At 44.5% G+C, this 20,851-nt stretch overlaps 2 protein-coding genes across 4 annotated transcripts; one reads left to right on the forward strand and one right to left on the reverse strand.

Moving 5' to 3' along the window:
- The first annotated feature begins 2,152 nt into the window (after positions 1-2,152).
- On the forward strand, positions 2,153-8,346 carry DNAJA4 (DnaJ heat shock protein family (Hsp40) member A4). Of its 2 annotated transcripts, XM_066196801.1 has the most exons (9): positions 2,153-2,206; positions 2,258-2,286; positions 2,385-2,525; positions 4,063-4,243; positions 5,143-5,247; positions 5,995-6,222; positions 6,312-6,542; positions 7,055-7,155; positions 7,241-8,346. In XM_066196801.1, the coding sequence occupies exons 3-9, from the start codon at positions 2,394-2,396 to the stop codon at positions 7,457-7,459; spliced, it is 1,197 nt and encodes a 398-aa protein (XP_066052898.1). In that variant the 5' UTR covers positions 2,153-2,206; positions 2,258-2,286; positions 2,385-2,393; the 3' UTR covers positions 7,460-8,346. The 2 variants fall into 2 exon arrangements, with proteins under 2 accessions (XP_066052898.1, XP_066052897.1); XM_066196800.1 differs by having other exon boundaries at positions 2,181-2,286.
- Positions 8,347-8,710: 364 nt separating this feature from the next.
- Positions 8,711-16,053, reverse strand: SKIC8 (SKI8 subunit of superkiller complex). Of its 2 annotated transcripts, XM_066196803.1 has the most exons (10): positions 15,968-16,048; positions 15,646-15,673; positions 15,187-15,292; positions 14,229-14,401; positions 13,018-13,166; positions 12,604-12,697; positions 11,763-11,856; positions 11,057-11,149; positions 10,398-10,476; positions 8,711-8,993 (listed from the first exon to the last, which is right to left on the reverse strand). In XM_066196803.1, exons 1-10 carry the CDS (start codon positions 15,977-15,979, stop codon positions 8,904-8,906), a joined length of 918 nt encoding a protein of 305 aa, XP_066052900.1. In that variant the 5' UTR covers positions 15,980-16,048; the 3' UTR covers positions 8,711-8,903. The 2 variants fall into 2 exon arrangements, with proteins under 2 accessions (XP_066052900.1, XP_066052899.1); XM_066196802.1 differs by lacking the exon at positions 8,711-8,993 and having other exon boundaries at positions 10,163-10,476; positions 15,968-16,053.
- Between the last annotated feature and the right edge of the window lie 4,798 nt (positions 16,054-20,851).

Below are 20,851 nucleotides of genomic sequence, written 5' to 3' on the forward strand. Positions count from 1 at the left end.
ATATAATTTCCCAATTGCAAAACACAGATCTACATGCTCAACTGCTGACAATAACACTTTGGGAAAATAATAGATACCCTGATTTCTTTTTTGTGATTTTGAACTATTCTTTTCATCCATATTTTCTGTCGACTTCCTGTAATTAGCTCCCCCCCTTCAGTAAATTTACATGCTTAATATAAGTAGATTATATTAATTCAATCTTCTCACAGTATTTACCTGAAATAATGGCACCAGTTCGTTATAATGGCACCAGAGCTCTAAATGCTGAAAAATCTTCATTCGGCTCCCCATACCACTGCTTTTCCTCCCCCTTTTTCTTTTTCCCTATTTCTGACTGTTAGACAACACAACGGGGCCCTCTCCTTCATCCAGACTGTTTACCTGGGCTGTGGTTGGCAGGGCAGGCTGCTGGAACCTTTGGGTTATCATCATCACAAGAGATGCTCTGCTTTCATAAAATTATCCCCAGGAATAAGGAACTGTTTCCTGGAATAAAAAACCCCCAGCTTATAAGCATTTCTATTAGGCTCAAGTTTGAGCAAAATCTGTTCTCAGTTCATCCAGCTTTTCTGTATTTCTCACTTGAGATTTTTCACCATTAAGTTACCATCTTCTATAAAAATATGCTTTTGCTCAGGTACCAGTTATCTCCTTCCGCCGAGCAGTAAATAATTAATTGAGGACCTTCAGTTACCTGGAGAAAGATGAAAACTATCCCAGCTTCCAAGTCGGCTTGAGGAAAGGACAAATAACAAGCAGATACAGAGCAATACTGGCAAATTTCTAACAATTAGAAGCTAAAATATTTCCCGTGAGATGTCTTGTTCTAATCTCAAGTATTTCCAAAAACTTTAGAGATAAATACCATTCCAGTGAGACATCAACAGGCAGAAGAAACAACGTGCTCGTTTCGTGCTGCCTAGGGCAGAAAGGAGACAGCACCCAGCGGGATTATTTTACATGTAAAAGGCAACATAAACATTAAAATGAACTCTTCTAAAATTCACTCCCCTACTCCCACCTCTAAGACATGGGTTACCCGGTCAAGTTCTGTTGCCTCTAACAGGAGAAGATGGCCTAGCACGAGGATCAATTAGTACCTGAGGATTACTCCCCCAAATCCAGAAGAGAAGAGACCAAACAGCCTCTGTGCTATAAAATAAACATTATACAGCTGCATCCCATATGCCAATAAAATACAAGCAACATAGACCCTACTCAATGATGCTATTAGGTTTAAAGTCAAAGTGGGACTTAGCATAGGCAAATAAACCTACTTATAATCTTCAGGGCAGAGCAGGGGTACAGCATTAGCCCAATTTATTTAAAAGGTGCGAAATACTGAAGGAACAAAGCATCAGGAAAGCCATCTGCTAATTAACCAGCGCAAGAAGTGCCAGCGACGTGGGGCGGGCTGTGGCAGAGCTCCCGGCCGGCTCCCCCAGAGGCGACGCCGTGGGTTTCCCGGGGCCGGGACGGGAGCCGGCGCCGCCGGGAGCGGCCGCTCAGGGGAGGCCCCGGGCCTCGGCGGGGACCCCTCACCGCCGGCCCACGGCAGGTTAGTGTTTTCTAAAGCCGACACACGGGCAAACTTTCTAGATTAGACTGAACAGATCGCTCCTACGATACAAAGATATAAAATACGGGGTGGGTTTTTAAAAATATTTTTAACTCCATAGAATAGTCACCTTATAACCCGAATGGAAAGTTCTCTAATCTAACCCTAATCTAAAGCCTCCGTATAATAAAGCTATTATTTTGGAACTTTTATTGAGAAGCGGTATTACACATAAACCTAAAAACCATAAAGAAGAGGTAACAATAGACGCGGAGGAGCAGATTAGCATGGATAATAATTTACAGCTCCCATTCAGCGTCAGCCCCTCGGTACTCCATCGGCCGAGTACCGGCCTGTGCGAGCTGCACTCAGGGAACGCCAGGCACAGCGCGGGGCGCAGCCGCCCGGCCCGAGCGCCCACAGCCGCAGCGGCCGCTTCCCTCTCCCGCCCCCTAGACACCGACTGCCCGGCCCCAGGCTCCGCCCCCCGCGCGCGCCGCCGGTGACGTCACGCGCCGCCGTTCTAGACCGTTCCAGCCCCGTGACGTCACGCGCGGCGTCATTCCAGAAGATTCGGCGGGGCCGCTATAAAGGCCGCGGAGGAGGCGGGGCCGCGGGAGCGCCGGGCGGGCGGCGGCGGCCGGGGCGGTATCGGCGGCGGAGCGGTATCGGCGGCGGAGCGGTATCGGCGGCGGAGCGGTATCGGCGGCGGAGCGACCGCGGCGGTGAGCGCGGCCCGCTGGGCCTCAGCGGGGCGCCGGGCCGGGTAACGCGGGGGGAACCCGAGGGGAACCTGAGGGTAACGCGGCGCCTCCCCCCACAGGCACCCACCATGGTGAAGGAGACGGAGTACTACGATATCCTGCAGGTGAAGCCCAATGCCTCCTCCGAGGAGATCAAGCGCGCCTACCGCAAGCTGGCGCTGAAGTACCACCCGGACAAGAACCCCAGCGAGGGCGAGCGGGTACGCGGGGCTGGGGGCCGGGGCCGGGGCCGGGCCGAGGCCTGCGGGCCGCCCGCCCACCGTGAGGCGGCCGCGCTCCCGGCGGCGCCTGCGGCCCGGCGTGCGGTGGGCCCGGGCCGGGGCTCCGCTCCCCGGCTCGCCACAGGCCCCGCCGCGCCGCAGGTTGGGTGGCCCTGCGGACAGAAGCGGAGGCCGGCGGAGGGCCGCCCGCGGAGGACGCCGCGGGTCGCTCATAGACAGGCTGTTGTTAAATCCAGCGTGCGCTCAGTCGTAGTTCAAATCCTGCTTTGCCTTTCCTGGAACGTAGTGCCAGGACGTGAAGGCTCCTCTGCTTCAGATGTCTATTCAGACCTGTGAGCTTGACAGCAGTTTCTGGCCCAGCTGTGGCAAAGGGGAGGTGGCATTTCTTCGTTTTGGATGTGGTGTGTACCAGTTTCCCCGTAGTTAGGGTGGAGGATCGTCCTTAGAGGAGCTGGTTAAAACAGGCAAACCTGGCAGGATTTCTAGTGTGCCAGCGGCTACTGTGCTGTCAGATGTTGAAAAGGCTGGTAGTAGATCCAGCTGCCAGCACTACTGTGCTGGATGGATTTGTGTTCCTGAACAGGATGGGTTTTCTTCAGAGAAAAATGCTGATGCAGATGTCCCAGGTAATATCACCAGACCCGCTTAGCTGCCTGTGTTGGCTTGGATGATAAATGAACACTCCGACTGGAGAACTATGGAAAACATGAACGATGGGATTGTTTATCTAAAAGCTGGTCTGCTAATACCTTAATTTAGGAATAGAAGGTCCATATTCATGTCTCTAAGAGAACTAATTTACAGAACTCAGACAGTAGTCTAGTCAAAGGTAACCTATTCTGCTTTTATTTTGGGCCTCCTTTTCTTTGCTTGTACAACTTTACATGGCCATGAGTAAATGAAATTTAAAATGGAAGTAGTCGTTCCAGTAATAGCAAATCATGTTTAAAAATTCAGCTGGTAATCTTAGTAATAGGAAATTCTTTAGAGCTATTTAAGAAAATTCCTTGATTGTTTTGTTGAAGTGGGTGTTTTGTATCTAAGTCCCCGTGTTTGTGATGAGTAAGCAACAGCAGTGTGTGGTCACACAGATCTCTGCTGTAGCTGGATGTACCAGCTCAGCCGGCAGGGAGGAGCCCCGTGTGGCTCCAGGCTGATGGGCACTGCTGTGGCCACGAGCAGCTGGGCACGGCAGGACTTCAGGGGTAGTGCCATCCTCCTTTCTGGATGGGTTCGTTCGAGGATGGAGTGGTTGTTGCAACTGCCACAATCAACAAATATAGCTGGCATATACTTGTAAGGTGGATGTGACTGAACTAAGGCCACTTCAAACATGGGAGGAGGGGGGAGAGGGAGGAAAGGGGTGGTTTTTCTGGATAAAGTGTACTTTATAGTCTGTCACCCAGGGAGTTTCCTTCTGGAAACAAATGCTCCCGGAGCTACAGATGGAGCTGTGTGTGAGAGGGCTACTTTGCCTCTTGGTCATAGTTGTTCAGAGCTTCTTTTTTCTTTTTAGTTTAAACTTATATCCCAGGCATATGAAGTTCTGTCGGACCCAAAGAAAAGGGACCTCTATGACCAGGGTGGGGAGCAGGCTATTAAAGAAGGAGGCCTGAGTGGCGGCAGCTTCTCTTCACCCATGGACATCTTTGACATGTTCTTTGGTGGTGGAGGCCGAATGAATAGAGAGAGAAGAGGTACACAGTTCTAAACAAGTTCTAGAAACTCTAACCATGCACTTGAGCATAAAACACCTGTGCTATGGTACTGCTGTTCTGCTGAGTGTACATGGTGTGGATATGACTTGCTGCAACAATAGAATAAGTAAACTATGATTTTCCTAGTTACTCTAGCATTAAGATTCTAATAAGTAGATAACGTGGCTTAGCCATAGCCATTTTTCTGCTAAGTTCTGTTTGTTTTTTTGCTGGAGGGGGAATGGCTAGTCTGTAGGGGAGGGGGAAACATCAGTAAGTCAGCAGTTGACTTAGACCTGTTTAAGTTACCTGTTTTCCAAATCTGTGCCTCACTTGCTCATATGCTTTTGGGCAACTTGCTTCAAAAAGGACACCATCAACTTAAACTTCAGTAATTTTAGATCTCATGAAAATATTTGGGAGAAATGACATGAAACTGAGCACAGTGTGCTGCCAAAAGCACGGGATGATTTCTGTCTTTTCCATGCCCAGTGCCTGTTAAAGGAACAAGTCGTAACTTGCTGTAAGATCGTTGAAATTATGCTGTGAAGTGGCATGGAAATTCATAGGCAGGCATAATAGCAACTTCTAAATTGACAGATGTGAAGCTGGTAGTGTCCTTGCATTTTGCTGTTTCAGTTAAGCTTATAAAATTAGAAGTAGGAGCAAGAATAGGGTGGCTTTAATGACGCTTTGCTTAATTACAGCTCAACTTTTATGTTTGGACATAAATGGGTGGAGCTTAGTGGAAGCTGATGGAACTGCACATGCTTTTAAGGGGGCTGAGTTGTGTTTAGAGTTTGGAATGAACTTTGCATTTCTTCAGTGGGACTGTGCATGAACATTTGTCTTCACAAGAGGTGAACAAGTATTAATATTTCCCTTTTGTTTTTCTAAAGGCAAAAATGTGGTGCACCAGTTAGGTGTATCTCTTGAAGACCTATATAATGGTATTACAAGGAAACTGGCACTGCAAAAGAATGTTATTTGTGCAAAGTGTGAAGGTAAAAAAAAAGTAGTGGTTTTAAACCCCTCTTGCAGTTTTTTTGTGTGTCTTTGTGTGGATTGTCTGGGACTGAGCAAAAAGTCTGAAGGCTTTTTTACTTTTCTCTCTGTTTTTTTCTTTGCCTGATCCCTGAAAGTCTGCCAGGGTATTTAATTCTTACTTATGCTTATCCAAGAATCAGTCTGTCAACCACAGTGTTACTGAGGGATTGTTCTAATCACAAACTAAAACTCACTGTGAGTTGCAGTTAGGGTACCTAAATTAAAATTACCTTCGCCCAGAACTTGGATGGAAATGTCTCTTCTGTAAAACTTCTTTAATTGCTGTGGGTGGAAGTCTAGCTTGTATTATGCTGAAATTTTACAGTTATTAAGTACTCCCTAATGACTGGTCCTCTTTGAGGTAAATTTTAATAACGTCTTGTATCTTAGTACTCTGCTAAATGTTTAGTAAACAGATTCTTTCCCAAGTATTAATGGAATGTTTATGTCTTGCATTTGGTATGCTGACAGGTCCTTGGAAAGCAGGATTTACTGGGGGGTGGGGCAGAGGCTAATACAATAAGCTGTATAAGCATTTTGTTTGTAGCAGCCTCCAGCTTGTGGGGCATGTTCTGTGATAGCAACCAAATTCCATTACTGAACTACTCTGAAGTTACCCTAAATGTGCTCTAGAAGTTAGTGAGTTCCAGCCTGACTACTGCAGTTTTTTGAGACTGAGATTCACTTTCACTCTTTTGTCAAAGGTTATGGCGGAAAGAGAGGGGCAGTAGAAAAATGTCCTGTGTGTAAAGGAAGAGGGATGCAAGTCATAGTTCAACAGATTGGACCTGGCATGGTGCAGCAAATCCAAACTGTGTGTCCAGAATGCAAAGGCCAAGGTGAAAGAATAAATCCGAAGGACAGGTGTGACAACTGCAATGGCTGTAAGGTTGTGAGAGAGAAAAAGATCATAGAAGTTCATGTTGATAAAGGTAAGAACTGTGTATTTGTACTAGTTCCCTAATAATAATCTGTAACAGTCTATAGTTCTGCAGAGAATAAATGGGTGTCTTTCCTTCAGGTATGAAAGATGGTCAGAAGATAGTATTTCATGGAGAAGGTGACCAGGAGCCTGATTTGGAGCCCGGGGATGTCATAATTGTGCTTGATCAGAAGGATCACAGTGTCTTTCAGAGACGAGGGCATGACTTAATCACAAAAATGAGAATTCAACTCTCGGAGGCCTTATGTGGTTTCAAAAAGACAATTGAAACTCTGGACAACAGAGTTCTTGTCATATCTACTAGGCCAGGTAGGTCTTTCAAGAGTTCTAATAGTATGTAAACTATTACCTGCTTGCCTGTTTAATTGTACCTGGACTGGAGTTTTTGGGGGAGATTGTTCTATTTGGGTTTTTCTTTTTTCTAACCAGATGATGGAACAGGTTCACGAGGCAGTCACTTAATTTAGTTGGTTCTAAAACATGCAGAGTTACAGCTGAAGCTGTCAAACACTTCTTAACCAACCTCAGTCCCAGCTGGTGGGTAGCCAGGAAAATACTAAAGAGGCAAGAATCTTAAATTCTACTGAATTCTCTGTTCATTCAGCCTGAAGGCTGTGCCAAGAAAAGCCGATTCCTCTTACAGCAGGAGAAACAGTCTAAATGGCTCTAGTTCTGTACAGGTTGTGTTCAGCTCTTTCCTGTGCATTGCGTACAACCTCCCTTAGGTGCCATGAGAACAGGGCTCGTGTACAGCCCTGCCTTGTGGGGTGGGAAATGCCTGTGCCAGCACAGCAGCCCTCTTACAGCTCTTGCCTCCACAGGTGAGGTGATAAAACACGGTGACCTGAAGTGTATTTACAACGAAGGGATGCCCGTCTACAAATCTCCAATGGACAAAGGCAGCCTGATCATACAATTTCTGGTAAGCTGCACGCTTTTCTGTAGCCAATATACTCATGTTTGCATATGAACAAATATTCGTTCTAAAAAAATCTGTCAAATTGTAGGTCCAGTTTCCAGAGCACTACTGGCTCCCACGGGAGAAACTATCTCTGCTGGAGGCTTTGCTTCCTTCACGAGAAGATGTTATGGTCACAGATGAGATGGATCAGGTGGACCTTGAAGACTTTGATCCAAATGAGCAAACCTACCGGAACAGTGCAGGAGAAGCCTATGAAGAAGATGAGGAGGGTCCAAGAACAGGAGTACAATGTCAGACATCTTAAAGCAGGTGGAGTGGATATCATCTAAGATGTAAATTTTCACAATGAAAACTGCATGGCTGTAATAGCCACTGCTTGTGGTTTTTGTGTTCAGCAAATTGAGTTGCTGCGCTGTCAGTATCACCTTTTTGTAACTAATTTATATTGTGTTCTTGTAGTCTTTCTATATAAAGCAAATGTCATACAGCTGAGAACCAACTGAGTTGGTATGCATTTTCCTTGCTGTGAAGGTTCTCAATTTATTTCACCTGTGCTATTTCTATAACACTTCAGCAATATCGATAGAGGCTAAGTGGAGTGTCTTATGTAAATACTTTCATACTGGAAATTTCATAGAATAAAACATAGCAGAATAACTCCTAATAAATAGTACTTCACCTTTTCTCATGCTTCTCTTGTACTTTCTAAGCGACTCTATATTCTAGAACCCCTTGATTTAAACAAGTTCTAAGCTCAGACTCCTCTCATCTAGTGTAGATTATTCTCAATATTCAACTTTGTGTTAGTAGCTGCACCACTCATACCTGTCTCATTTTGTATTTCAGAAGCATTTTGTGCATGCCCTCCTCTCTGCCCTCTCTTCTGTGTTCTGTGGGTTTACAGTAGCATTCCTTCAGCTGCCTCTGTGTGTGTGACCTAAGGTTGCAAGCTCTCCTCTAATGTGTTACATGAAGCAAATACTTCCAAATAAAAGTTTGACCTTTCAGAAGCTCAAGCTTTGTATTTCAGCCTTCCCTAGAAAGGGATTTTACTTCCTCCTAGGCATTGTATACTTGTGCCTTAACTAAAATGAATAAACCAAAACCACCTGTACTGGGTATACTGCTGCTGTTTTAGAACATCCATGATGCCACAGGACAGTGATCCCATTAAAGCTTTTTGCCCTTTTACCTATTTTCTGGTAGTGTTTGTTTCAAGTCAGGGTTAGAAACAAGTGGTCCCTTTTGGTGAAAGTGAACCATGCTGAATGATCTATGTCCATGTACCACACAATTGCTGAAACAGGTGTTCAGCTTAAGTGATCCTCTTGAGTTCACTGGTGTAGCCCCAGGACAAGCCGAGGCTGTCACTGCCCACATCTAGAACAGCCTCAGTCGTTTTCCTTCTGCTAAAATAAGCTGCTGTGACACTTAGCCCATGCTTTTCAACTCTGGGCTATTTATGTTTAAAGGCAGGGGCGATTAACTGAGCAGTTACTTCACCCATGACTACATATTTCCAAAAATACTTTTTTCCAAGAATTAGACGCAAGGACTTGAAACCATAGCTTTTATTTTAAAAAAGTAAGACTTCCTCTCATGCTAAATAAAATCAAAATTAGATACAAACATACCTGGTTTTGCAGATCAGTATGAAATGCTTTTATCATACTAAAAAATCACACAGGACAGTAGCAGTCCCTTGCAAGTGCTACAAGAGCTTTACTGAAGCAGTTGAGTAAAGACATTTAAACTGGACAGTCATAAATATGAATTTCTTGGTCATCACCAACAGACACAATTTTGGACCCGCTTCCATTGTATTTCACTCCCCAAACCTGTAAATAAGATATATGCAAGTTTATCAAGCGAGGACAAAGAAAAAGAATCTTTGTGGCAGTCATATTTATTACAAGCAGTAGAGAAAGGATTATTAAAAAGTGACCTGATGAGAACTGGTGCAGCTCTTGGCTTCTGCTCCAACAGCAGCTCAGGCTGCCGAACCAGAGCAGGGCACTGCCCTACAGCCACTCCCACTGACAGCGGGTTACACCAGCCAGAGATACTCGGGGCAGGCCTGAAAAGTACTTGCCCCACTTTGCATAAGTAACCCAAGCATCTTCTCTCTTGCCCATCCTGCAGCCCTTGCTGAAAATAGTATTTTACAGTGCAGGAAGGCAAGAGAGGAAGTATTTGTCATCCAGACTGGCACACGTCATGACAGACTGAAGAATGACCTGGTTTATCCTGGAGCTCTTTAAGCCAACCATTGACCTACCAGTGCAAAACTTTCTTAGAAAAATTCGGGTCAGTCCTCTGATTTAAGACAGTTTCACAAGCTCCTAAGTGGCCTCCATCTCCATCAGAATGACATCAGGAAGGGTGAAGGCCAGCCCATTAATGTGGAAGGCAGAACGGGTGTGCTGACAACAGCATAGTTGGGGCAACCTTGTTTGCTACTGTGCACCAGTACCCAAACCCAGCATTCCCAGTAACTGATACATCTCTGCTACAGAGTGAGCGAGATTATACTCCACAGCTGAAACAACAGGGCAATTCAAGTCCCCCTTGGTACTCCAATATTAAAACCCCCATAGCTACAAATAACTGAAAAGAAGGTGACCAGCAAGAAAGTACTACAGCAGAAAACGTTCAAATAAAATCTGGAAGAATATCCTTTGTTTCTTGTTCAGTGATCCAAAAAAATAAAGCATTTTTCTATTTATCACCTAAATTTGGACAAAGAATAAATGGGTAGAAACCTAACTTCTTCCCTCACAGGTAGCTATCACTGAGCAATAAATGAAAAACCCACAGTATTACAGACACTGGAGGAGGAAAAACTCCCAAGTTTCCAGGCTGCTTTCAAACATCTGTTTAGGTAATTCTGTCCTTTTAAGTAAGTATTTCCACCTTTACACATGCACATGCTGTGCAAGTCACAGAAATAAGTAAGACCAGACACAAAGATAACAAACAGAGTCTGGTGAGACTTTGGCCACTCTGGATTGCCTTTATTTACACCTGAAAAATGTTAGTTAACTAGAAGAGATCAGCATATACACTTGGGAGTACTAGGTTAATATTAAGTGCTAAATAACCACAATTTCTGGAATTTCATCATAGCAAGCTAAAGCTGCATTACTGCAAGCCTGGAGCTGCAGCACCAAGGTGAAGCACAAATGTGCACAACTACACAAGCTCTCCTGGTGACGTGGTGACTTAGGGAATGACAGCCATACCTGATCCTGGTGGTCAAAGAAAGTATGGACACAGGTCCTCGTTCCAGCATCCCAAACTTTTACACTTTTATCAGATGAGCTGAAAGAAAAATAATACTGATCCATGTTCAAATTAATAGATTAACTAAAGTTTCATGCAAACATTAAAGGGTCTCATATGGTGGACATAAGAAACCCTCTTTCATCCATCAAATACAGGGATAAAGTAGCAAAGGACTGCATCTTCTGCCACGTTCCATTATTTTTAAAATAAATTTACTGTTTCAACATCCAAGGAAATTCCTGTTATATATTCTTGGTCCCCCAGCTGCCTCAGCTGTTTTAAGAATTAATACTAATGTTCAAGGAGATTCATGAACTACCAGTTTAGGTTTTAATTCTTGATTCAACAGCAGTTCTTCAGCTATTTAGACTCAACTGCCCTTCTCTTAGGTTAGGTCTTTTTCATTTGTCAGGGACTACACTGCAGTGGGATGACTTTGTAAAATGCTGTCACTGCAGCTGGTATCACATCACAGATTGGCTCAAGCCTTTACATTTTATGTTATTTCATTACAGATCCCACTGCAATTTGTACACATCTAATTTTTATGATCCTTCTCCCCTTACAAAATCTTTTTCTTTTCCAGTAATCATAAACAGTTAAAAATCCTCAATACCTGGAAACAAAATGGGTATCATCAGGACAAAACGCTACATTTAAAACCCAGGATCCGTGACCACTTAGTGTACCAGCCAAGTTTGCATGTTGCCTGTGGAAAGAACACATTAACTTTGTGAATTCCAGGGAAAAGCAACAGCAATATACTCTAGCTAGTGCAATCAAGAATGGTTCAATGGAAGGTGACTTCTGGACATTTGTTCATCCCAGCAGAACTGGTGTTACAGCAGATTCTGTTTTTCCATTTCAAAAAGTTAACCTAAGAGTAAGTCACTAAGAAGATACACTGGAGGACAGTTTCACAAAAGCCAAAGCAATGCAGGTTTAAGGGGTGAAACCACTGAAGCAGGGCCTTTTCCTCCCCAGGGTCTCCCAAGGTATTGCAAGATGCAACAGAAATAGGTGGAAAGTATCATTTCTTGTGTACAGAACAGATGTTTAGGAAGGATGAACACAAGCTCACAGGACAGAAGAATTAGCTTATTGCCTACAGGTAAATATGAGGAAAGTAATTTGTTTTCAAGTTACAGCTTTCTTTTTACCTCCATGCTTTTAAAAGCTATCTAAGGATGTAGTATTTTAAGATTTAATATTCTTTATTACATAAGAAGTCACCAAAAGCTGTAAGGAATTCTGGAGAGCCGAGGGCCTGGTCTATGTTTCCCAGTGTCAGCCTCTGTGAGCAGGGCTGGGATCCCACTCACACGTCGTAGATTTTGATGTAGCCGTCGTCGGAGGCGGTGACCAGCAGCTGCGAGTCCGGGGAGAAGGTCAGCGAGCGGATGGGCATGGCGTGGCCTGCGGGCACAGGGACAGCTCAGCACTGCACTGCTCCCACTGATGCCAGCACTCAGCAGGCCACAACAGCACTGACTGCTCACACAGAGCAGCCTCTGCAGCCTCTTTCTCTCCACAGGCTTCTTCCCGCAACAGAAAACGGACAGCAATTCCCAGCTGTGAATGTTAAGGCATGTCTGCAACGCAGTAACTCATTTCTTACAGCTGTGGATCTTCATTAGAAATTATGTCGTATTTTATAGTATGATTGCATATTTAAGTAATTGGGGGGTTTGGTTACAACTGGGCAGAAACAGCATGAACATGAAAAGCCCGTTTATCTGTTAGAAAAAAATGCATGTCTCCTACAACATAGAATGTTCAGTTATTTTTTAGAACAGCAAAAAACTGCTTCAGAACAAACACCAGAAAAACCAGAAAAACCATATACATGGCAGCACATATTTATACTTTTCTGCAATACAAGGAGCTACAGTTTAAGAATTTAGTAAAGCATTACTGACTGCACCTTTTTTAAAAAGGCATTTATGATGCAAGCCTGAGTTTACAGTTTGCCTCTAATATTTTAAGTGGTTTAGGTTAGAGCACACTAAATAACTAAATGGTGTCTAATGGACAAAAATGTCAACTCACTTTTGCCATGGTTGTTGTAGCTTATTCTGACTTGAAGTATTAAATTTTAATTAAAAATTAAATTTTGTCAGAAATGAGGCCAGAATTTGGGTACTGCAAACCACCAAACCATACCTTCGAGCGTGTGCAGAAGTTTTCCAGTCGCAATATCGAAAATATTGATGATGCCATCTATGGCTCCACTGGCCAAGTATTTTCCATCTGGACTCTGTAATAAAACACAGAAAGTGTGATTCAACACCTGTGTGCATTTATGTGTGTAAGCCCTGACATTCCCTTGGAAACTTTTCACGAATAATGATCTGTGCAAGATACCTGGGCTCCAAAAATTCAAAAGTCTACAAGTAAGATCCAAATATATTTTCCAGACGTGCAAGGGGAAAATGTCACACAATTTGTGTTTGGAATTATGACTGTCACTTGGTATCATTGTAGAGATAAACCCATAGATGGAAACAAGACTACCTATTTACAACATAATACAGCAACAGCAATTTCTCATCAGGAATTATCAATTGTGCTTCTTACGTATGCAATGCTGAGGATGAACTTTCCTCTGGTGTCCAGAGAATATTCTTTCTTTCCAGATTCAACACCGAAAATATTTACTTTCCCCACGTGACTTCCTGTTGCAAGGTACTGGGAATCAGGTGAAAAAGCCAGGGACCAAGCATCGACTGTATTAAAAAATAAAAACCAATTAGCTGGATCCTGTTCCTGGTTCTTATTCAACAGTGTCAGTCCTGTATGCATCTGTTTAGATGTTTAACCCTCTAAGAATGTACAAGCTCATCCAGTTACCCCTTCTGTGTAATTACTGGAGTGTATCTTGAGCCATTTACTTACATTTAGTAAAAGATTACATTTCTAGTAAGACCCTGATTTTGTGAGACCCTCGTGTAACAATAAATTTAGAATTTAAGGCTGCATCAGTTAAGTGTACATTCTTACTTTTTCCTGGTACCAAAACATTGAAACTACTGAAAAAGCAACACTAGCATGTAGCAAAGCATAGAAGATGCAGGAGAAATGCAGACATACAAACACAACACAGATAACACTCCTGCAACTAAATGTCAAAACCCTTCATTTTTCATAGTAGTGCAATGCATTTACCTGGCACAATGTAACTCATAGGGTTTTTTTCTAAAAGCTTAACATTAATTGCCTAAAACACTGCAAGACTGTTCTTAAATTCATGACTTCCAGTGGACTCATGAAATACTTGGAATAAAACCTTAGGCCCTGAATTCCAGCTTGGAGAACATTAGCATTGTTACCACTGATAACTGCTTTGACTTGCTTGCTCAGGATTGGACATGCTGGAGAGAAAAGGATCACATGCATGGCTCAAATTCACTGCAGTGTTATGAAGAATGTTCACAGCTCCTTCGTAAATCCATCTGAATAAGCACTTGAATTATTTCTTCCAAATATCCTTTTACCAATACACATGCAAGAGCAAGCTGGTTTCCACTCTACTTTATGCATACAGCAAAAAGCCAACTATGTGTACCTGAGAAAGCACAGGGAGTGTGTAAAAATAAATGTAAAATTGTCTGATGCTGCTTTGTGTTGAGTTCATAAAACCTTTAAGACTTCTGCAAATATAGAAAAGATTAAATGCCCCCAAAGACCTCAGTCCCCTCATATGCCCCAATGAATCCCCCAGTGTTCAGTGTTTGCCAGGAAGGATCAGACTGCTCTCCTGCAGAGCCAGCTCAGCACTGGTGCCTTACCAGGACCGGCATCAATGGATTTGATCTGTTTGCCAGTGTCCAGGTCCCAGAGGCGGATGTGGGCGTCCAGGGAGCTGGAGGCTGCGATGGCACCCGTGTGGCTGATGTCCACAGACACCACCCCCAGCTGGTGACCCTCCAGAGTCCACTGCAGGTCCAGCTTCTCGTCATTCCTTCGGGAAACAAAAGCCTCGTTAGGAACAGCAGCCTCACACAGAACAAACAATCCACACCCCTCCATCTGTGTTCAGCACAATCTGAGTCCTCCTGTGAAACATGAGGGGCTACACACACACCCTCAGTACTTAAAGAACTGACAAATCAACAATTTACCATATTCCTGCAAAGCAGGTACTTCTTCTTAGGTTTGGAAGCCAGCCCAGCAGAAATGTCCCTCACACACCAGTCTGTGGGTGCTGACAGAGCTGATGAGCTCAGCACAGTGTGCCACGACTGACATTTCCACCCCAACCAAGTCAAACCTGTCACTGGAGGGGAGCACATCCTTCACACTGCTTTGCCCAAGAGACAGAATAACTTCTTCGCAAAAGCACCCTTCCATAAGGATTATCAGCATCTTCTTTTCAAAAAAAAAAGGAGGATGTCATTTCCACTTCCTCACTATTCCTATTATGGCTTTCACAGTGCACATCTCCAAATGCACCGTCTCACCAAAAGATACATATCTCATTATCTGGTTTAGAAGTACATCAAGTGTGCTCTGACATGCGTTTTCAAAAGGATTCTCCTCCTTTAGAACTGAAAGCACACCAGAATGCCACCACTGCAAGAGAAAGCACACACCAATGGAGATAAGCTTGCTCAAAGCAGCAGCTCTGTGTGCCAGGCTACCCCTTCCCTGAGGTAACTTCTAACAGCCCTGCAGACTGTGGAAATTCAAGGCTGCCCCACAGTGACTGCTTCCAAGGTCTAACACAGGTTAACATGGAGCACTTACCACTTCCAGACCTTCACCAGATCATCCAGAGAGCCAGAGATCACTGTTTCAGAACCATCATTTTTATTTTTTCCCCAGGCAACTGACCAAATGGCATCATCATGAGCTACAAGAATATAAGCACAGTAATTAAAAATTGAGAATTTACTTTTGATAGAAGGCCACAACGTTTTAGTAATGCTGAAATGACTAGCTGTAATGTTGGCAATAACCGCCCATCCCGCTCCACAGGTCTACTGAGTCCTCCAAGGGCCTTGCCACTGTTTTCTTTGCTCCAAAATATGCAATGTGTCGTGTGACCAGCGTCACTGCTGGAAAAGCAGCACAGCTACCTCTGAATCACTCAGATTTATGCTTATATAAACATAACCAGGTCTTCTCCCATGGATACCTGCCATTATCAACGTTACATCATCCCAGAACGCCACCATTGCTCAATGCGCGCCACCCTTTGCTCACCTTGCTCTTGCTTGAAGAGAATACCGTACTAGGAAGAAAAAATAATTAATATTAGACGTGAGCAGCCTATATACATACACACACACACACATACACACACATACATACATACATACACACACACACACACACACACACACACACACACACACACACACACACACACACACACACACCCACCCACACACCCACACACCCTCACACCCACAGCCACAGCCACACCGACCCACACACACCCACACCCACCCCCACCCCCATACCCCCCTACACACACACCCCTCAAGGCAGCAGTTAGCTCAGCCAACGCTGTGTTTTTACCCACCTGCGTGGTCATGCCTCTCCGAGAACGATCCCGCCGGGCGCGCTCTGGAGGCGCCGGAACAGCTCCCGCCGCCGTCGCGCCCTGATGACCGCGTCGCGCCCGCCGGCCCGCCCTCCAGCGCCGCCCTGTGGCCGGGCGGACACGTCCCGCCGCCGGACAGCAGCCCCCGCCCGCCTCCTGACCCCCTGCGCCCTCAGGGACGGCGGCGCTGAGCCCCCGCGCCGCGCCCCGCACTTGAGCCCCACAGTTCACATCTCCATCGCCGCCTCTCGCTCATCCCCTCCCGCTCGCCCGCAGCACCGCCGGTCGCGGCCACCATGGGCGCCGCCCGTGTCAGGAGCCCTCAGGATCTCCGGCGTGTGGTAGCGGTGCCCGGTGCCCTGCGGTGCTGCCGTGGCAGGGCAGGGACGACGTGAGCTCCGGGACTCGCCGAGGAGCGAGGGGCGCGCTCAGCTCCGCCGTCCCGGCCGTGCGGGAAGCTCCTGACGGGAAGCTGGGCTGGCCGTGCGGGAGGCGCGGCGCTGACCGGGCCCTGGCTCCCGGGCTGCAGCCCTGCCCGTGGCTCTCACCGCGGCACACAACGCTTTAGCTTCACCGAATCACTGAATCGTTGAGGTTGGAAGGGACCTGCGAGATCATCAAATCCAGCCTAAGTTGGCCACCTTGTCACCTAGGCCAGGGCACAAAGTGCCATACCCGGTCATTTCTTGAACGCTCCGGGGATGGTGAGTCCACCACCTCCCCGGCAGCTTGTTCCAATGCCTGACTGCCCTTTCTGTGAAGAAATTCATCTTGATGTCCAGCCTGAACCTCCTTTGAAACAGCTTGAGGCCGTTTGCTCTGGTCCTGTCACTTGTTTCCTGGGAGAAGAGCCTGGTTCCCACCGGGCTGCACGCTCCTGTCGGGGAGTTACCGAGAGCACGACGGTCCCCCCTGAGCACCCTCCAGGCTGAGTCCCCACAGGACCCTCAGCCACTCCTTGTGCTCCAGAAAGGAATTCTCCCTGCTAATCATCTGTGTCAGACCAATTAAAAAAACCCAAAAAACTAAAAAACAACAAAAAAACCCAACCCACAACCAAAAACCCAAAAACAAATAAACAAACAAACCAAACCAAACCTAAAACAAAAACAAAAAAACAAACCAAAAAAACCCCCAACTTGTTTTGGAAACTGAAGTTTTTCAAGTTGCTGCCTCTGCTTGAGTTAGAAGTGGAAAAAACGTCAGAATTAAAGTTCAGGAGAATAAATCAGATTCCCTGAGGCTTAAAATTAAAGACAAAGGATCAGCGGAGTTTCACAGCTCTTAATCAGTTTTTATGTGTACACAAAGCTCTTTGAGATCAACAGAACTTGTCTGAGTAAGCAGAGTAACAACCAAAGCAGGAATTCCGAATGTGTCTGAACACAGTTCTGCAGTCAAGAATGAAAATCTGGGTAAAACTCTTACACGTAATTACAGACTTTTACATATAATTACAGAATCCTTAGTTCTCTGATTAGGTTGAGCTTTGAGAAGATTTTAAGGCATACAGCTTTAATGTCTTGAATTTCAGAAATCCTCGTTTTCTTGTTCGTAATGATGCAATGGTAAACATTCTCGAAAAGTTAAAGGAGTTATTCTATTTCTTGCCAAGGTTCTTCTAAGAATTCTTCCATTTCAATGTGCACTTAAAATGTTCTACTTTCACCTTATGTTCAAGTAATTAAGCTTGGTCTTGCCGTTCTGTATGGAGTACTGCAGGACTGTAACATAATCTTTGAGAGACAAAGTGTTTCTATACCTTTCAGAGGTTTCATGTCATGCAGAATTCTCTCTGTGCACTGGTATTTACTCTGTACAGTGAACACCTTGGGCCTTCGTGGGAAAAGGTTGTTCCTGTTCTCCTGTGAGAAGGCAGTGAGATTGTGGGTTATTTCCTACATCACTTAGGACACAAATCTGCGTTTGTTAGAGTGAAAGCTGATTAGATGCTGCTTTGGTGCATCAAGGGGATAATCTGAAGCTAAGTGTGGCACATGTTTGATTTACAGATCAATTGCCTCTGTGGAATAGTAACTGAGAGCGGGTTTCTGTATGTCTGTCCTTGTTCTGGAGCACTGTGTCAGTATGGGTATTTCAGCCCTAATCACAACCGTGCCTTGGGAGTGCCTCTGGGTTCAAATGACAGCTTTTCAAACAGTGTTACAGGGAAGAAACCTGGCATAGTGAAAACCATTATGACCACCCTCATATTGTGCTTACACACGGAAGTGAATTAGGTTGTGACTTTGGATGCCACATGAACATTGCAAAAGGCACTTCCCAGCCCAAAGTTCAGTTGCAGAGAACACATTGAGAGCAAGACAATTTAAAAACACAGGCTGAGCACCACTGTGGCCTGTTGCTACAGTCCCAGTTCAGATCACCAGTCACAGTTCAACACCAGCCTCACACACAAGACGAATGCCAAGTAAGCCTTGATTCATTAAGGTCTTGAAGACACATGAACTTCCATAAAACAGGAAGGCTGGATAATTAACTGGGGGCTCCAGCTCTGCAGGTACATGAGCATTGCAGCATTCAAATACCAGACATGTCGGCTTCTCTCCCTGCTCCACACTAAATAATTCGTTGGCTAGTGGGTTTGAGGAAGATGAGAATGGTATTTAAGTTATGTGGTGGTGTTTGCCAAGGTGAGTAATACAGGAATATGTATTTTTGTGGTTACTAATGTCAGGCCATGTCAGTTTAGAAAAGGGACTGTGTATTACAACAGTACCTGCAGAGAGCTGGATTAAATTCCAGGCTCCTTTCAGGACTGATCCATCAGTTTTGGGTTTGTTTTTCCATCTTAGGGTTCAGTGTAGGATCGGTCACCCACAGGTGCTGCAGAAACAAAGGGTGACTTCTGACAGAGCATGGAGTCTGTGTGCAGACTTTTATATATATATTTATTTATGTATGTGTATGTGTATGTGTATGTGTATGTGTATATGTATATGTATATGTATATGTATATGTATATGTATATGTATATGTATATGTATATGTATATGCATATGTATACCATCTGCCCGTTGTGGGGCAGCAGGAGCATCTCCGTCCTCTTTGCAGGAGGTTGGCATTCACAGTGAAACATTAATCATTTCACACTGTTCTGTGTCCGGGGACTCTGAACAGTTGTGACAGGAGCAAAGAATCCTCTGCTTCTGTTGCTTACTGTGTCTCTAGGAAATCAGTGAGGGACTGTGTTCCTGGGAGTGAACTGGAACGGCATTTGCACTGTTTGCTCATTCATTTCAGTTCTCTGTCTGCTCCATCAGGTCACTCAGACTACCTACAGTTTTTTTGTGTAGCTTGTGTCAGCCTTGTCATCAGCATCGGGGCAGTTGAGGCAAAAGACGAGAGCCACAGAAAATCGAGTCCTGATACAGTCTTCAGTTCCACTTTTGAAACAAGTCCAGTTCCTTGCGTGCAGATTTCATGAACTTTCTGCTTTTGTTGGTTTTCCTCTGCTCACTTATTTCTTTGTTATATCTTTTTGTCAGCTGCTTTTCTTCCCTTTTCTTGCAACTTCATATGCTTTTTCACTGATAGGTTTCTCTTTGGTGGGTCCCAAGCAGCTGAATTGGAATCTGGAGTCAAATATAAACCTTCCTGAAGCTCAAAGAGTTTCAGACAAAAGCTTTGCTTTAAAAAGAGCTGCTGTCTTATTTCCAAAAACATCCTCTGTAAAGGCGCTGCATGTTGCAGGTGGTGGCACCAAATCCAGCCATCACAGCTCATGGGATATAGAGCAGGAACTACAGTCACATCTGTAGTCCAAGGGCTGGCCAAAACAGGGAAATCACATAATGGAAAAGCTCTTCTTCAAGAATCTGGAACCAAGTCCAAATATTAATGACATTCTTTCCCTATGAGTTAAGGCAGGATCATTAATTATCCCGTTTCACAGATGCGTGAAATGAAGCAAGGTGAGGAATTTAGTCAGTGGTAGATGGAAGAATGGAACCCATTTCTCAGCCTCTTGGCATGTGCTCTAGCTTAGTGTGTACCTACACACTGACACTGCTCTTAGTTTACATTGAAATACTAAATAGTTTTGCCAATGAGAAAGGAAGTATTTCAATGTATTTATTCAACAATCAAGGAAAAGTACTTGGGACAGACAAAAATGGAAAGGAAAATCTAAACAGCCAGAGACTCGGCCTAACAGGAATGAAAGTAGTACTTAGCTCTTGCAGGAACAAATCTTTCCCTGGCTGGTTCTAAGTTGTTCCAGCCCAAAGTGTCCTGGTGGGCTTCTGGTCAGGGGAAAGCTTGGCCTGGAGAGTACTTTCCTTCAGAATGGATCAGGTTCCTTTGGAATGGATAAGGTGGGCAGTGAGATTGGAGTGAATGAGCAGCTGCTTTTAGGAAGAAAAGAAGAAAATAAAACAGTTAATTAAACAAATAAATCCTAAAAACTAGACTCTCTTCCCCTTGGGAGGAGCCTCATCCCCACTGTTATCTGCAGAGAAGCCAGAATGGTCAGATGTAATTACAGGCCTTTTAAACCTCCTGCTTATGGCATATATAGGTCAAAGAGAACATTTCAGAGCACAGTTGTTTTGAAAGGAATAATTTTTAAAAAGCAAAAATAGAGCAAAAGTCATTGTTTTTCATGAGAGATTTTCCAACAATTGGTCTGTGCTTGATGATAACTAAACTCAGACACTATTTTCTACTTATCTTCTCTTACTCCCAGTGAAAAGACTTCAGTTCTTCCTTAATTTATTTACTTTATCAAAATTATCTTATTTTATTCTTTATTTTATTCTCTCTCACAGCTTCATTTTTTGAGGAGTAAGACATGAATCAGAGAGAGTTTCTCAGACCTTAACATGAGGCTGAAATATTGAA

Source organism: Chamaea fasciata, unplaced genomic scaffold (genome assembly GCF_029207755.1).
Source record: "Chamaea fasciata isolate MVZ Bird 193981 ecotype frontalis unplaced genomic scaffold, bChaFas1.0.hap1 SCAF_14, whole genome shotgun sequence".
NCBI classification, from domain to species: domain Eukaryota; kingdom Metazoa; phylum Chordata; class Aves; order Passeriformes; family Sylviidae; genus Chamaea; species Chamaea fasciata.

Bases quoted from the DNA above. Each gene is read 5' to 3' on its own strand.
- DNAJA4 (XM_066196801.1), top strand. From the start codon at position 2,394: ATGGTGAAGGAGACGGAGTACTACGATATCCTGCAGGTGAAGCCCAAT. The intron at 6,223-6,311 runs GTAAGAACTGTG...TCTTTCCTTCAG, and splicing joins AGAAGTTCATGTTGATAAAG to GTATGAAAGATGGTCAGAAG. The intron at 6,543-7,054 runs GTAGGTCTTTCA...TTGCCTCCACAG, and splicing joins TGTCATATCTACTAGGCCAG to GTGAGGTGATAAAACACGGT.
- SKIC8 (XM_066196802.1), bottom strand. The intron at 11,857-12,603 runs GTATGGTTTGGT...CTGTGCCCGCAG, and splicing joins ACTTCTGCACACGCTCGAAG to GCCACGCCATGCCCATCCGC. The intron at 11,150-11,762 runs GTGAGTGGGATC...TTCTTTCCACAG, and splicing joins TACATCAAAATCTACGACGT to GCAACATGCAAACTTGGCTG.